The 16,925-nt window shown below is 47.3% G+C and overlaps 1 protein-coding gene across 1 annotated transcript in view; it reads left to right on the top strand.

Moving 5' to 3' along the window:
- The window catches only part of spef2 (sperm flagellar 2), a 386,645-nt gene that overhangs the window by 214,680 nt on the left and 155,040 nt on the right, over positions 1 to 16,925 (top strand). Inside the window, exons 21-23 of the mRNA XM_078213897.1 lie at positions 3,877 to 4,013; positions 5,454 to 5,581; positions 13,018 to 13,159. Of these exons, the coding sequence (XP_078070023.1) occupies positions 3,877 to 4,013; positions 5,454 to 5,581; positions 13,018 to 13,159 (407 nt within the window). The remainder of the gene's footprint in view (positions 1 to 3,876; positions 4,014 to 5,453; positions 5,582 to 13,017; positions 13,160 to 16,925) is intronic.

The raw sequence follows: 16,925 nt of genomic DNA, 5'->3' as shown, positions 1-16,925 counted from the left end.
TTACCCACCACAGATGTGAGGCTCACTAGCCTGTAGTTCCCAGGCTTTTCCCTGCAGCTCTTTTTAAACAAAGGCACAACATTTGCCACTCTCCAATCTTCAGGCACCTCACCCGTGACTATTGATGATTCAAATATCTCGGCTAGGGAACCCGCAATTTCCTCCCTAGCCTCCCACAATGTCCTGGGATACACTTCATCAGGTCCCGGGGATTTATCTACCTTGAGGCACTTTAAGACTTCCAGCACCTCCTTCTCTGTAATATATACATTCCTCAAGATCCAGAACTGGCTTGCCAAAAGGAGGCAGAGAGTGGGTATAGACGGGTCTTTTTCTAAATGGAGGTCAGTCACCAGTGGTGTCCCAGGGATCTGTTCTGGGATCCTTGCTGTTTGTCATTTTCATAAATGACCTGGATGAGGAAGTGGAGGGATGTGGGGGGTAAGTTTGCCGACGACACGAAGGTTGGTGGGGTTGTGGATAGTCTGGAGGGATGTCAGAAGTTACAGAGGGACATAGATAGGATGCAAGACTGGGCAGAGAAGTGTCAGATGGACTTCAACCCAGATAAATGCATAGTGGTCCATTTTGGCAGGTCAAATGGGATGAAGGAGTACAATATAAAGGGAAAGATTCTTAGTACTGTCGAGGATCAGAAGGACCTTGGGGTCCGGGTCCATAGGACTCTAAAATCGGCCCCGCAGGTGGAGGAGGTGGTTAAGAAGGCGAATGGTGTGCTGGCCTTTATCAATCGAGGGATTGAGTTTAGGAGTCTGGGGATAATAATGCAGTTATATAAGACCCTCGTCAGACCCCACTTGGAGTACTGTGCTCAGTTCTGGTCGCCTCATTACAGGAAGGATGTGGAAAAGATTGAAAGGGTGCAGAGGAGATTTACAAGGATGTTGCCTGGATTGAGTGGCATGCCTTATGAGGATAGGCTGAGGGAGCTTGGTCTTTTCTCCTTGGAGAGACGTAGGATGAGAGGAGACCTAATAGAGGTATATAAGATGTTGAGAGGCATAGATCGGGTGGACTCTCAGAGGCTTTTTCCCAGGGTGGAAATGGCTGCTACGAGAGGACACAGGTTTAAGGTGCTGGGGGCTAGGTACAGGGGAAATGTTAGGCGGAAGTTTTTCACAGAGGGTGGTGGGCGAGTGGAATCGGCTGCCGTCAGTGGTGGTGGAGGCAAACTCAATGGGGTCTTTTAAGAGACTCCTGGATGAGTACATGGGACTTAATAGGATGGAGGGTTATAGGTAGGCCTAAAAGGTAGGGATATGTTCGCCACAACTTGTGGGGCCGAAGGGCCTGTTTTGTGCTGCAGATCTTCTATGTTTCTATGTTTCTACATCACTATTTATTTCCCCAAGTTCCCTAACATCCATGCTTTTCTCAACAGTAAATACTGATGAGAAATATTCATTTAGGATCTCACCCATCTCTTGTGGATCCACACATAGATGACCTTGTTGATCCTTAAGAGGCCCTACTCTCTCCCTTGTTACTCTTTTGCCCTTTATGTATTTGTAGAAGCTCTTTGGATTCTCCTTTGCCTTTTCTGCCAAAACAATCTCGTGTCCCCTTTTTGCCCTCCTGATTTCTCTCTTAACTCTACTCCTACACCCCCTATACTCTTCAAGGGATTCACTTGATCCCAGCTGCCTGTGCATGTCATGTGCCTCTTTCTTCTTCTTGACCAGGGCCTCAATATCCTGAGTCATCCAGGGTTCCCGACTTCTGCCAGCCTTGCCCTTCACTCTCAGAGGAATGTGTTTACCCTGAATCCTGGTTAACATACTTTTGAAAGTGTGCCACTTACCAGACGTCCCTTTGCCTTCCCACAGACTCCCCCAATTAACTTTTGAAAGTCCTGCCTGATACCATCAAAATTGGCCTTGCCCCAATTTAGAATTTTAACCTTTGAGACAGACCTATCATTCTCCATAGTTATCTTAAAACCAATAGAATTATGGTCACTGGTCCCAAAGTGATCCCTCACTAACACTCCTGTCACCTGCCCTTCCTTATTTCCCAAGAGGAGGTCAAGTTTTGCCCCTTCTCTAGTCGGGCCATCCACAGACTGAATGAGAAATTCCTCCTGAATACACTCAACAAATTTCTCTCCATCCAACCCTCTAATACCATGGCTGTCCCAGTCAATGTTGGGAAAATTAAAATCTCCGACTATTACCACCCTATTTTTCTTGGAGCTATCTGTAATCTCCTTACATATTTGCTCCTCAATTTCCCGCCGACTATTTGGGGGCCTATAGTGCAATCCTATCAAAGTGATTTCCCCCTTCTTATTTCTCAGTTCTACCCATATAGACTCAATGGGCGAACCCTCGGATATATCCCCTCTCAGTACGGCCGTGATGCTTTCCCTAATCAAAACTGCAACTCCCCCTCCTCTCTTACCTCCTGTTCTATCTTTCCTATAGCATCTGTACCCTGGAACATTGAGCTGCCAGTCCTGTCCCTCCCTTAGCCATGTTTCAGTAATTGCTATAATATCCCAGTCCCATGTACCCATCAATGCCCTGAGTTCATTTGCCTTGCCCATCAGGCCTCTTGCATTGAAATAAATGCAGTTTAATCTGGACTTCCCTTGTTCTCTGTCCTGCTTTTGCCTGATCTGTCTGGTACTAGGATTACTGACACTGCCTTTACTAATTAATGTGCTCTCTTTAACTTCTGTGCTGTCCTCAACCTTCTCTTCTGTCTCCCTACTGCTTTGGATCCCACCCCCCTGCCAAACTAGTTTAAACCCTCCCGAGTGGCTCTAGCAAATCTCCCCGCCCGGATGTTAGTCCCCCTCCAGTTCAGGTGTAACCAGTCCCTCTTGAACAGATCAGCCCTTCCCCAGAAAATATCCCAATGATCCACAAATCTAAATCCCTGCCCCCTGCACCAGCTCTCAAGCCACCCATTCATCTGCCTAATCTTCCTATTCCTACTCTCACTAGCACGTGGCACCGGTAGCAGTCCCGAAATTACTACCTTCGAGGTCCTGCATGTTAGCCTTCTGCCTAACTCTCTATATTCACACTTCAGGACCTCATCCCTTTTCCGACCTGTGTCGCTGGTACCAATATGTACAACGACCTCTGGCTGCTCACCCTCCCCCTTAAGAATGTCCTGCAATCGCTCAGAGATGTCCTTGACCCTGGCACCAGCGAGGCAACACACCATCCTGGAGTCTCGATTGTGGCTACAGAAACACCTGTCTGTGCCTCTAACTAGCGAGTCCCCTATTACTACTGCTAGGGGAGAGGGTACATGGAGGTGTGGGAGGGGGAATGGGGGGGAGAGTCAGTGATAGGGGAGGGTGTACATGGGGGTGTGGGAGGGGGAGAATGTACATGGGGATGGAGGGGGTTAAATGGGTGCGAAGGGACCGTGATGGGGGATAGCAGGGAGTGTCGATGGTGGGACAGATACTCTCAGCTGTCTGACTCGCTGTATATTGGACACATCTGCCCCTCCATCCCCATGTACATTCTCCCCCTCCCACACCCCCATGGACACTCTCCCCTATCACTGACTCTCCCCCCATTCCCCCTCCCACACCCCCCATGTACACCCTCCCCTATCACTGAGCAGTCGGGTTTGTTCAGGAATGAAGCTGTTGATTATGGAGGAAGGGAAGATAAATAGTGAGCTCCTGGCTTCCTGTCTTGTTGCCGGTTATCTCTGGATAAAGGGCTGTGTTTGTTGTGGAATTTCTGCATGGTGTCATGTAACACGTGTGTGGTGTTGCACACACATTCGATTAACATGGAGACGAGGGGAGGGAGGTTTCAGCAACCGGCTGGAACTCACATCCTTTCCCATTCATACTTGCTCAGTAGTTAACACTCTCCTCTGTTCCAGGATCTGTAAAAGGCAAAAAAAGCAAAGGGAAATTGGAATCCACACCAGAACCAAGTCCTGAACCGGAACCACAGAGACCTCCACCGCCAAAACCAGGCTCAGACCAATGGGTTTATGTGGATGAGAAGCTTCCGCAGGTAACAGGAATCATACAGAGCAACGCTCCCCCTGCACTGTCCCCATCAAACACTCCCAGAACAGGTCCAGCACTGGGTTAGGTACAGAGTAAAGCTCCCTCGACACTGTCCCCATCAAACTCCCCCAGGACAGGTACAGCACGGGGTTAGATACAGAGTAAAGCTCCCTCTACACTGTCCCCATCAAACACTCCCAGGACAGGTACAGCACAGGGTTAGATACAGAATAAAGCTCCCTCTACACTGTCCCCATCAAACTCCCCCAGGACAGGTACAGCATGGGGTTAGATACAGAGTAAAGCTCCCTCTACACTGCCCCCCATCAAACACTCCCAGGACAGGTACAGCACGGAGTTAGATACAGAGTAAAGCTCCCTCTACACTGCCCCCCATCAAACACTCCCAGGACAGGTACAGCACGGGGTTAGATACAGAGTAAAGCTCCCTCTACACTGTCCCCATCAAACACTCCCAGGACAGGTACAGCACAGGGTTAGATACAGAATAAAGCTCCCTCTACACTGTCCCCATCAAACTCCCCCAGGACAGGTACAGCATGGGGTTAGATACAGAGTAAAGCTCCCTCTACACTGCCCCCCATCAAACACTCCCAGGACAGGTACAGCACGGAGTTAGATACAGAGTAAAGCTCCCTCTACACTGTCCCCATCAAACACTCCCAGGACAGGTACAGCACGGGGTTAGATACAGAGTAAAGCTCCCTCTACACTGCCCCCCCATCAAACAGTCCCAGGACAGGTACAGCACGGGGTTAGATACAGAATAAAGCTCCCTCTACACTGTCTCCATCAAACACTCACAGGACAGGTACAGCACGGGGTTAGATACAGAGTAAAACTCCCTCTACACTGTCCCCATCAAACACTCCCAGGACAGGTACAGCACGGGGTGAGATACAGAGTAAAACTCCCTCTACACTGTCCCCCATCAAACACTCCCAGGACAAGTACAGCACGGGGTTAGATACAGAGTAAAACTCCCTCTACACTGCCCCCCATCAAACACTCCCAGGACAAGTACAGCACGGGGTTAGATACAGAGTAAAGCTCCCTCTACACTGTCCCCATCAAACACTCCCAGGACAGGTAAAGCACGGGGTTAGATACAGAGTAAAGCTCCCTCTACACTGTCCCCATCAAACACGCTGTGGAGATGCCAGCATTGGACTGGGGTAAACACAGTAAGAAGTCCTACAAGACCAGGTTAAAGTCCAACAGGTTTATTTGGTAGCAAAAGCAACTAGCATTCGGAACAGGCATCCCCCATCAAACACTCCCAGGACAGGTACAGCACAGGGCTAGATACAGAGTAAAGCTTCCTCTGCACTGTCCCCATCAAACACTCCCAGGACAGGTACAGCACGGGGTTAGATACAGAGTAAGGAACTCTCGCACTCACTGGTTCTGTGCTGTGTTTCAGGAGGTTGCTGAGTACTTGGCTCCGTATTGGAACAACATTGAGAACACGTATATCAACACCATCTATAGTATGATGCAGGAGGAACGCAATGAAAAACACCGCATCATCACTTACCTATACAACATCAGGTGAGCAGCATGCCATGGCTACTGGTGTCTAAATATACAGAAAGCTGAATGGCTATACACTGGGAGAGGGGAATGTGCCTCGAGTCTGGGTATCTCTGCTTGTCCAGAAGGAACTCTTCAAATGCGGACAATAAAAATATAACAAAACTTGTTCCAACTTATAAATCTAAGAAAGGGTTTAATAAAGAAACGTCATTACTCCAAACTTGGGGCCTCGCCCTGGGCCACTCCAAGCTCCCCACAATTCCAAACAGATTCTTATTTATACTGAGTCAGCTGACCATCACATCATCCTGTAATTGGTTCCATGGTTTACTGGGTCAGCTGACCCTTACAGCTTGTTATTATTGGTCACATTACATCCAATACAAAGTTGTCACCGGTTACATTCTAACAGATTCCCTTTGTTTTATTTTTCGCAATAATTTAAGACAATCATCCTCCAGTATTCTTAATAACTTTCCAATACCTGCAGCTGTAGACTTGCACCAACCAGTTAAGTTTGGAAACTTCCTTGTTTTCCAGTGTTTGTTTAATGCTGGCCAAATCAATTCTTAGTCGTTTTTCTGTTACACGTTTTGTTGAGTGAACTTTGTCCCATAAAGACCGATTGTCCACATAACAGTAAATTGGTACTTTCTTACCCGATGTGCCCATAAAAAATAATTCTGTTAATGTGTCAGACAAATATATCCCCATATCCAACGCCTCCACTAACGCTAGGGTTTCAGCCGACAATGTACTTTTGACCACGCTTTTTATTTTCCTTGCTTCCCAGGCCAAGGGACGACATTTTCCTTCCTTACCGACAAGTATATTATAAATCCAGCACCGCTTGAATGTCCATCTGGTAGATTGGCATGTGAAGTATCACTGAACACAACCAATTTCATATCTTCCCGTTCTCCTAATGCTGGGAATTTAATTACACTCCTCTAATTTTAACTTTTTAAATGTTTTATTAGCCTGCAAGGTCTCTGACTGTGGCACGCTTCAGCATATTACTGAGGTCCAGGACATTAAAGCTCCCCTCTGGTCCTGTCTGTGTGCATAGCCAGTTTAGCTGTCCTATCATACTCCTCAACAACTCCGTTTCTTTTTCACTGGCCCCTTCCTCTTTTTCCATTGACCTTCCTCTGGTGATGGGAATGGGATCAATACTGTCTAGATATCCCAGTTGACCCATCGTCACTTGTCAGATATCAAGACCAAGATATCGAAAAGCACCAGCTGCTTGACTCCCGCCTTTAAATTCTGTTTTCAGCTTCTCAATTATCCTTTTTTAAATTCTTCTGGGCCACTCCATAGGGAATCATCCACATGCATTATAAACATTCCAGTGAATTTTCCTTTAGCCTTCCAGTAAAACATCGCTGGATCTGCTTTTAACTGGACACAGCCAGTCTTCAGCAATACAGATCGTACAGAGAAATACCAGACGCTTGATGCATCACTTCACCCATATACACATTTGTTCAATTTCCACAAATGTCCCTGTGTATTACCTGTTTCTTTGGGTGGCCTCAAAAAAACTTTTCTGAAATGTTTGGCCGGGCAGAAATGCTGCTTTGATATCTATTGATTTACACATTCAATTATTAGATACTAGAACAGCAAAAAAAAATTTTAGTGTCACTTTCCCTGCTGTGGGTGAATCAACCGTAATGTCTCCCCCATCCAAATGTTCCTCTACCCACGGGCTACTAATCTGGTTTTAGCTTTATACATTCCATCTGCAAAACTTTCTCTGTGCAAACCCACCGATGGGACAAAGCAGGCTTCCCTTCATCTGGTACCTCGGTGTACACCCCAACTCCTTCCAACTGTCCAGCTCTCTTTGTTTGGCCTCCTATTCCTATCATTGGTTTGATTCCTAGCCTTTCTCGTTAAGTTCCGGCCTCTACTGCCATGTCTGTTTCTGTCAGGGCTGCTACCCTCAGATCGCCGTTCTCTGTTGATTCCACTTCAGTCACAGATTCGTGACTTTTTCTTGGGTTCACGAATGCTTATTGTCTCATCCTCAGGACTTAGGTCTCGCTTTTTTTCCTTCCATCTGTCCACCCCATTTTCCCAATCTATAGCTTTGGCTTCTTGCCCTTGCTCTTGGATGTTGAGCCAGTGTTTGTACTTTCCTGAGGCCTGTCCTGCTTTCCCGATTAGTGTGGCCTCCCTCCACTCGCTTGACCCTTTGGGTGTGTATGGTACCACTGTGCCTACTTTGGGTAGCTGAACCTTTGAAGCAGCAGCTTCATCCCCTGCTTCACTGGTACTTTGTTGATCATCAGATTCCCTCTCATCTATTGTTGACTGATCCTCATAATAGCTCAGGGTGTGTGCATGTGAGGCACAAGGTGCCTCCTGCACTTCTGCATCTTGCTCAGATGCTCCGAATTCATACCCAAGTCCCACTACTCTCGAAGAGTGGGCTCGCATTGTCTGGTTACCGTGTTGTATATAACTACCTTGCTGTCTGTTCCTATCACTTTCCCGGGTCCTTTCCACTCTTTTATAGTAGACCCTATCCCCCTTCTGGAAGATGGTCTTATGCGATGTCTTAGGGCCCTTCTTATCCATTCTGAAACCTCAGCCTTAATGAAGGCCGTTCTCCCTGCATGCATAGTGTTTAAATGTGCAGAAAACATGGAGCTAATGCTTGCCCCTTCTCGCGCTGGGGGAGCATCTGTTAATACTGACGGCACTTTGGATTCCTCCCATATAGCCCCCCCCACCATTTGTAACAAATTTTTCACATGCACTGCCCTTGCTAAAGCAATCTGCAATTTACAGCCCGGTTGATCTGCCAAAATTTTGATGCAACGTGTCATCTATAACGGCGTGATTCCTTTCACAGAGGCCAGTGCTGAATGGGCTCTCTGCTGCCGTGCGCATTATTACAATATTTACATTTTCACACATATCTTGAAACTCATCATTTGCGAATTCGCCCCATTGTCTGTCAAAAATTTAGACGGTGCCCCCAATCCTGTTCCAATCCAGGAGGTCATAATTTTATCTATAATGGTCTTTTTATCTTTGCTGTAAATCACCGTGGATACGCTAAACCGGGTGGCCATGTCCACAAAGTGCAATAGATAGACGCCTTTGTCCTTGTCCCATATCTTTAGATCCATCGCCACTACATCATTGAAATCCTGTGCTAATGGTAGACTCACAACTAGATGCGGGGATGTCCTTCTATACTTTATGCAAATTTCACACTGGACTGGTATTTATTCTACGAGATCATTATATCCTTTGTCCAGCACACCTACATCCTGCAGCAGTGCTCTCAGTCTCTGTGGTGCTGGATGACCAAACTGCTTATGGAGTTTCAGAATGATCTTCTTTTTGTCCATCGTGCTGTTGTCTGTTAGCGACACTAACGCCTCATGAATCCTTTGGTCTGATCATTTCGGTTCACTTAAAGGAAGACAATAATGGCCAGATCTTGTACAGTTTCCCCAAATACCACAGCTTTATCCTGTTTCAAATCGATGGTCATCTGAGCTTTCTTAATCGCAGACCTGCTTAACAACAAAGGCATATCACTGGAAACTACATCTGTACTTACAAATAAACTGATTCCCGCAATCCTACAGGGAAGTATCACCCTTTTGGAGGACGTTAGAGTGTTGTCATCTCCAAGTCTAAAGCAGCTGGAACTATCATGTTCTTTTACTTTCTTTTGGCTTTTATGATCAAGAGACCTTAAATAACAATCTAGCCAATCTGAGCCGCAGACAGCGGATGTACATCCACTATCTAAAACAGCACAGTTGAAAGAGTCTATCATCAGGACGCTCATTATGGGACTCAACTTTTCTGCCACCAAAACAATGCCTTCCTGGTCCTTATCCTCGTCACTGTCGGTTTCCACGTATTCTGTGTCACGTGGTTTCAAAGACACGATTGCTTCTTTTCGGACAGTTTACAATGTAGTGGTCTGGGGAATCACATCGGAAACAGCGATTCATAATCCCTCTCGCATTCCTTCCATTGAAACCTCTTATCAGTATCCCATATGCATCTTCCTTCCCCATTTTCAAATCGGTTATAACTATTTTTGACACTCGGTCCGTTATTAACGTAACTGTCTCTGTTTAAAGGCCTTCGTGCTCCATGTGGTCCGGCAGGCGGTTGAGTCACCATTGACTCCTCCGTTCTGGGCTCTGTGGCATTCCGGTCTGCATTGAACAAGGTGGCAGCGAATGATTGCTTCCCAAAAAACTTTCTTAATGATGCTGCCATTTGATCAAAGAGGGGCTCTGTTCCCCTTAATTGTATTCCAGTCATTACTAAAAGAGTATCCATGTGCGACAGACATGCACAGTCAACAACTTAAAGGCCAATACTGCATCTGGAATCTCCAGATTAAATTTCATTAGCCTGTTACAGCTCCTATCAAAATCCATGATATACTCTTCCATGGACTGGGAATCTTGTCTCCTAATCCTGTCAAACATCACCCACCCTTCATAATTCTCCAAGAGCTCATCTTTCTGGTAAAACGTCTCGAAGTATTGTGTCAGGAGCTGGAGCCCTTCTTCTCTATTTAGGCCGTCTGCCGTCCAATCAGAAAATACTTTGTTTCTGAGCTTGCTCCTAATTGGAAGTGACAAAGCCAATGCCATACCTTGCTTTGTTTTCGGTATTGTGGTGACCAGGGCCCACATTTCCACCTCTGCCTTCCATTGCCGATATGGTTCAGCATCTGCAAAGACAGAGGCACAGTCCAATCCCACTGGTTTCCTTCTACCTCCTGCCATGGCTGCAGCACTTCTTCAAAAACAAACACCAAGTTACGATGGGCTTTCCTCTGCTGCCAATGTTTCCTCAGAAGGAACTCTTCAAAATGCAGATGATGAAAATACAACAAAGGCTTGGGGGAATTAGCTCAAGTGGTACAGCATTCGCTTCGCATGTGGGAGGCAGTGGGATCAATGCCCACGTTCTCCACTTTGATTAGGGTGGCACGGTAGCACAGTGGTTAGCGCTGCTGCTTCACAGCTCCAGGGACCCGGGTTCGATTCCCGGCTTGGGTCACTGTCTGTGTGGAGTTTGCACATTCTCCTCGTGTCTGCGTGGGTTTCCTCCGGGTGCTCCGGTTTCCTCCCACAGTCCAAAGATGTGCGGGTTAGGTTGATTGGTCATGCTAAAATTGCCCCTTAGTGTCCTGGGATGCGTAGATTAGAGGGATTAGCGGGTAAAATATGTAGGGATATGGGGCTAGGGCCTGGGTGGGATTAGACTCGATGGGCCGAATGGCCTCTTTCTGTACTGTAGGGTTTCTATGATTCTATGAAAACTTACCTCAACTTATAAATCTAAGAAAGGATTTAGTAAAGAAACATCATTACTCCAAACTTGGGGCCTCACCCTGGGCCACTCCAAGCTCCCCACAATTCTAAACAGGTTCTTATTTCTGGTGAGTCAGCTGGTCAGCTGACCATTGCATCATTCTGTCATTGGTTCCATGGTTTACTGGGTCAGCTGACCCTTACAGCTTGTTACCATTGGTCACATTACATCCAATACAAAATTGTCACCAGTTCATTCTAACATCCTCATACGCTAGTCACTGAAGATAAGCAATTGTACAGGGTGTTGGTGAGGCCACATCTGGAGTATTGTGTCCAGTTTTGGTCTCCTTATTTGAGGAAGGGTGTGGTGGCTTTGGAGGCAGTTCTGAGGAGGTTCACCAGCTTGATTCCAGGATGAAAGGGCTGTCGTACGAGGAGCAGTTGAATAGCTTGAACTTGTACTCGCTGGAGTTCAGAAGAATGAGGGGGGCTCTGATTGAGGTATATAAAATGCTAAAGGGGATTGATAAGGTCTCTTTGAACAGATGTTCCCTCTTGTGGAACAGTCTGGAACAAGAGGGCACAGATATAAAGTGAGAGGAGGTAGGTTCCAAACTGTGATGAGGAGAAGCCACTTCTCCCCGAGGGTTGTGAATCTGTGGAACTCACTGCGCCAGGGTGCAGTGGAGACAGAATCAACCAATGGGTTCAAGAAAGAGATGGATATGTTTCTGATGGAAAACGGGATAAAGGGTGATGGGGAGCAGGCAAGAAAGTGGAGCTGAGACCAGCGAAAGATCAGCCATGATCATGTTTGATGGCGGAGCGGCCTCAAAGGGCCGAATAGGCTCCTCCTGCTCTTATTTTCCATAGTGCCGATATACAGCAACCAGCATCTAAATATTCAGCCACCCAGGTGTCAATATACCACGATCAGTATCTCAATAGGCGGCACGGTAGCACAGTGGTTAGCACTGCTGCCTCACAGCGCCAGGGACCCAGATTCGATTCCCGGCTCGGGTCACTGTCTGTGTGGAGTTTGCACATTCTCCCCATGTCTGCGTGGGTTTCCTCCGGGTGCTCCGGTTTCCTCCCATGGTCCAAAAATGGATTGGCCATGCTAAATTGCCCCTTAGTGTCCCAAGATGTGCATGTTACAGGGATTAGTGGGATAAATGTGTGGGAGTTATGGGGGTAAGGCCTGGGTAAGATGCCCTATTGGAGGGTCTGTGCAGTCTCGATTGGCCGAATTGCCTCCTTCAGCACTGTCGATTCTGTGTAGGGATTAAGTTTATTTATTAGTGTCACAAGTAACACTGCAATGAAGTTACTGTGAAAATCCTCGAGTCACCACACTCCAGTGCCTGTTTGGGGTTTTAGCTCTTAGAGCTAAAGGGATCAAGGGATATGGGGGAAAGGGGGGAATCAGGATATTGAATTTGATGATCAGCCAAGATCAAAATGAATGATGGAGCAGGATCGAAGGGCTGAATGGCCTCCTCCTGCTTCTAGTTTCTATGTTTCTATGACCCTATTGGGCCATTTCTTATTCAGATATATTCTCAGTCTCTCTTCCCACTCTGGGCCATTTCTTGACTCTGTATGCTTGGTGATTTGTCTAAGGGGTACCGGAGGCAGATAGGGGATGGGTCTGGCTCTCAGTAAATTCCACTAGTGACTGATGCACGAGGACACCAAGCTCTTGCATCCATTCGAATAACAATCTGTCTTCCTATGATTGCTAACAAAGTGAATAATTTCACATTTATACACATGATACTAAATCACGCTGAAGCCTCTCTGTATCCTCCTCACAGCTCACCCTCCCCCCAACTTTATATCATCTGCAAATTTGGAGATAATACATCAGAATGTAACAACTAGGAGCAGGAGTAGGCCATCTGACCCCTTGAGCCTGCTCCGCCATTCAATCAGATCACTCTGCGCTGTGTACCGGGGCTGGCACTGAGAGCGGGGTGAAGGAACGCTGCGCTGTGTACCGGGGCTGGCACTGAGAGCGGGGTGAAGACACTCTGTGCTGTGTACCGGGGCTGGCACTGAGAGCGGGGTGAAGACACTCTGTGCTGTGTACACGTTGGGAATATGATTGTCATGCCTTTATTTCATTTGTGTCAGGCAGGATTTCCATGAGTATTTGAGCTCACGGCCGGACCACAAGCAGGAGTTTGTGTCGCAGTGGCAGGACGATTATAATTCCATCGCTGAAGACCTGCGTCACGATGACGATGTGAAAGCAGAACTGTTGCTGCGACTTTATGTGAGTAAAGACGTCCGGACCTCCACCCTGCTTCTACCCCCATCTGCGGCTCCCCCCAACTACCAGCACTCTGTGTCAGTGTATGGGCCTCCATGGGGAACTCTGTGTCAGCGTGAGACCCCCCCCATGAGGACTCTGTGTCAGTGTGAGACCCCCCCCCCATGGGGAACTCTGTGTCAGCGTGAGACCCCCCCCCCATGAGGACTCTGTGTCAGTGTGAGACCACCCCCCCAGTACCCTCCACGGTAGCACAGTGGTTAGCACTGCTGCTTCACAGCTCCAGGGACCTGGGTTCGATTCCCGGCTCGGATCACTGTCTGTGTGGAGTTTGCACATTCTCCTCGTGTCTGCGTGGGTTTCCTCCGGGTGCTCCGGTTTCCTCCCACAGTCCAAAGATGTGCGGGTTAGGTTGATTGGCCATGCTAAAATTCCCCCTTCGTGTCCTGGGATGCGTAGGTTAGAGGGATTAGCGGGTAAATATGTAGGGATATGGGGGTAGGGCCTAGGTGAGATTGTGGTCGGTGCAGACTCGATGGGCTGAATGGCCTCTTTCTGTACTGTAGGGTTTCTATGATTTCTATGATGTTTACAGCATGGAAACAGGCCCTTCAGCCCAACTTGTCCATGCCACCTAGATGTTTAAAACTAAGCTAGTCCCAATTGCCCGTGTCTGGCTCATATCCCTCTCCACCCATCATAGAATCATAGAATCCCTACAGTGCGGAAAGAGGCCATTCGGCCCATCGAGTCTGCACCGACCACAATCCCACCCAGGCCCTATTCCTGTAACCCCACATATTTACCCTGCTAATCCTGACAATTTAGCATGGCCAATCAACCTAACCCGCACACCTTTGGACTGTGGGAAGAAACCGGAGCACCCGGAGGAAACCCACGCAGACACGGGGAGAATGTGCAAACTCCGCACAGACAGTGACCTGAGCCGGGAATTGAACCCAGGTGCTATGAGGCAGCAGTGCTAACCACTGTGCCACCGTGCCGCACTGGCATCTTACCCATGGAAACTGTCTAAATGCTTTTTAAAAGACAAAATTGTACCTGCCAGTTATAGATGGCAGAGGGAAGTTATGTGTGGAACCGGAGGAGATTGGTGAAGCATTGAACCAATATTTCTCTTCGGTGTTCACGCAAGGGGACATGAATATAGCTGAGGAGGACACTGGGTTGCAAGGGAGTAGAATAGACAGTATTACAGTTGATAAGGAGGATGTGCAGGATATTCTGGAGGGTCTGAAAATAGATAAATCCCCTGGTCCGGATGGGATTTATCCAAGGATTCTCTGGGAGGCAAGAGAAGTGATTGCAGAGCCTCTGGCTCTGATCTTCAGGTCGTCGTTGGCCTCTGGTATAGTACCAGAAGATTGGAGGTTAGCGAATGTTGTCCCATTGTTTAAGAAGGGGAACAGAGACTTCCCCGGGAATTATAGACCGGTGAGTCTCACTTCTGTTGTCGGCAAGATGTTGGAAAAAATTATAAGGGATAGGATTTATAGTTATTTGGAGAGTAATGAATTGATAGGTGATAGTCAGCATGGTTTTGTGGCAGGTAGGTCGTGCCTTACTAACCTTATTGAGTTTTTTGAGAAAGTGACCAAGGAGGTGGATGGGGGCAAGGCAGTGGACGTGGTATATATGGATTTTAGTAAGGCGTTTGATAAGGTTCACCATGGTAGGCTTCTGCAGAAAATGCAGATGTATGGGATTGGGGGTGATCTAGGAAATTGGATCAGGAATTGGCTAGCGGATAGGAAACAGAGGGTGGTGGTTGATAGTAAATATTCATCATGGAGTGCGGTTACAAGTGGTGTACCTCAGGGATCTGTTTTGGGGCCACTGCTGTTTGTAATATTTATTAATGATCTGGATGAGGGTATAGTTGGGTGGATTAGCAAATTTGCTGATGACACCAAAGTCGGTGGTGTGGTAGACAGTGAGGAAGGGTGTCGTAGTTTGCAGGAAGACTTAGACAGGTTGCAAAGTTGGGCCGAGAGGTGGCGGATGGAGTTTAATGCGGAGAAGTGTGAGGTAATTCACTTTGGTAGGAATAACAGATGTGTTGAGTATAGGGCTAACGGGAGGACTTTGAATAGTGTGGAGGAGCAGAGGGATCTAGGTGTATGTGTGCATAGATCCCTGAAAGTTGGGAATCAAGTAGATAAGGTTGTTAAGAAGGCATATGGTGTCTTGGCGTTTATTGGTAGGGGGATTGAATTTAGGAGTCGTAGCGTTATGTTGCAACTGTACACAACTCTGGTGCGGCCGCACTTGGAGTACTGTGTGCAGTTCTGGTCCCCACATTACAGGAAGGATGTGGAGGCTTTGGAGAGGGTGCAGAGGAGGTTTACCAGGATGTTGCCTGGTATGGAGGGGAGATCCTATGAGGAGAGGCTGAGGGATTTGGGATTGTTTTCGCTGGAAAGGCGGCGGCTAAGAGGGGATCTTATTGAAACATATAAGATGATTAGAGGTTTAGATAGGGTGGATAGTGATAGCCTTTTTCCTCTGATGGAGAAATCCAGCACGAGGGGGCATGGCTTTAAATTGAGGGGGGGTAGTTATAGAACCGATGTCAGGGGTAGGTTCTTTACCCAGAGGGTGGTGAGGGATTGGAATGCCCTGCCAGCATCAGTAGTAAATGCGCCTAGTTTGGGGGCGTTTAAGAGATCCGTAGATAGGTTCATGGACGAAAAGAAATTGGTTTAGGTTGGAGGGTCACCGTTTTTTTTTTAACTGGTCGGTGCAACATCGTGGGCCGAAGGGCCTGTTCTGCGCTGTAATGTTCTATGTTCTATGTTCTATGTTCTACTACTATCTCTGGCAGCTTGTTCCAGACATTCACCACCCTCTGTGTGAAAGAATTGCCCCTTTGGACTCTTTTGTATCTCTCCCCTCTCACCTTAAACCTATGTCCTCTAATTTTAGACTCCCCTACCTTTGGGAAAAGATATTTACTGTCTTGTTGATCTGTGCCCCTCATTATTTTATAAACCTCTATAAGATCACCCCTCAGCCTCCTACGCTCCAGGGAAAAAGTCCCAGTCTATCCAGCCTCTCCTTAGAACTCAAACCATCAAGCCCCAGCAACATCCTAGTAAATCTTTTCTGCACTCTTTCTAGTTTAATAACATCCTTTCTATAATGGGGTGACCAGAATTGCACACAGTATTCCAAGTGTGGCCTTACCAATGTCTTGTACAACTTCAACAAGATGTCCCAACTCCTGTATTCAATGTTCTGACCGATGAAACCAAGCATGCCGAATGCCTTCTTCACCACTCTGTCCACCTGTGACTCCACTTTCAAGGAGCTATGAACATGTACCCCTAGATCTCTTTGTTCTGTAACTCTCCCCAACGCCCTACCATTAACTGAGTAAGTCCTGCCCTGGTTCAATCTACCAAAATGCATCACCTCGCATTTATCTAAATTAAACTCCATCTGCCATTCGTCAGCCCACTGGCCCAATTGATCAGGATCCCGTTGCAATTGGAGATAATTTTCTTCACTGTCCACGATGCCACCAATCCTGGTGTAATCCTCAAACTTACTAACCATGCCTCCTATATTCTCATCCAAATCATTAATATAAGTGAAAATAACAGTGGACCCAGCACTGATCCCTGAGGCACACCGCTGGTCACAGGCCTCCAGTTTGAAAAATAACCCTCTACAACCACCCTCTGGCTTCTGTCAAGAAGCCAATTTTGTATCCATTTGGCTACCTCAGCCTGGACCCCGTGAGATT

Source organism: Mustelus asterias, chromosome 6 (genome assembly GCF_964213995.1).
Source record: "Mustelus asterias chromosome 6, sMusAst1.hap1.1, whole genome shotgun sequence".
NCBI lineage: Eukaryota > Metazoa > Chordata > Chondrichthyes > Carcharhiniformes > Triakidae > Mustelus > Mustelus asterias.
The sequence above is the reverse complement of the archived record's forward strand: the minus strand, read 5'-3'. Positions and strand labels throughout refer to the sequence as shown.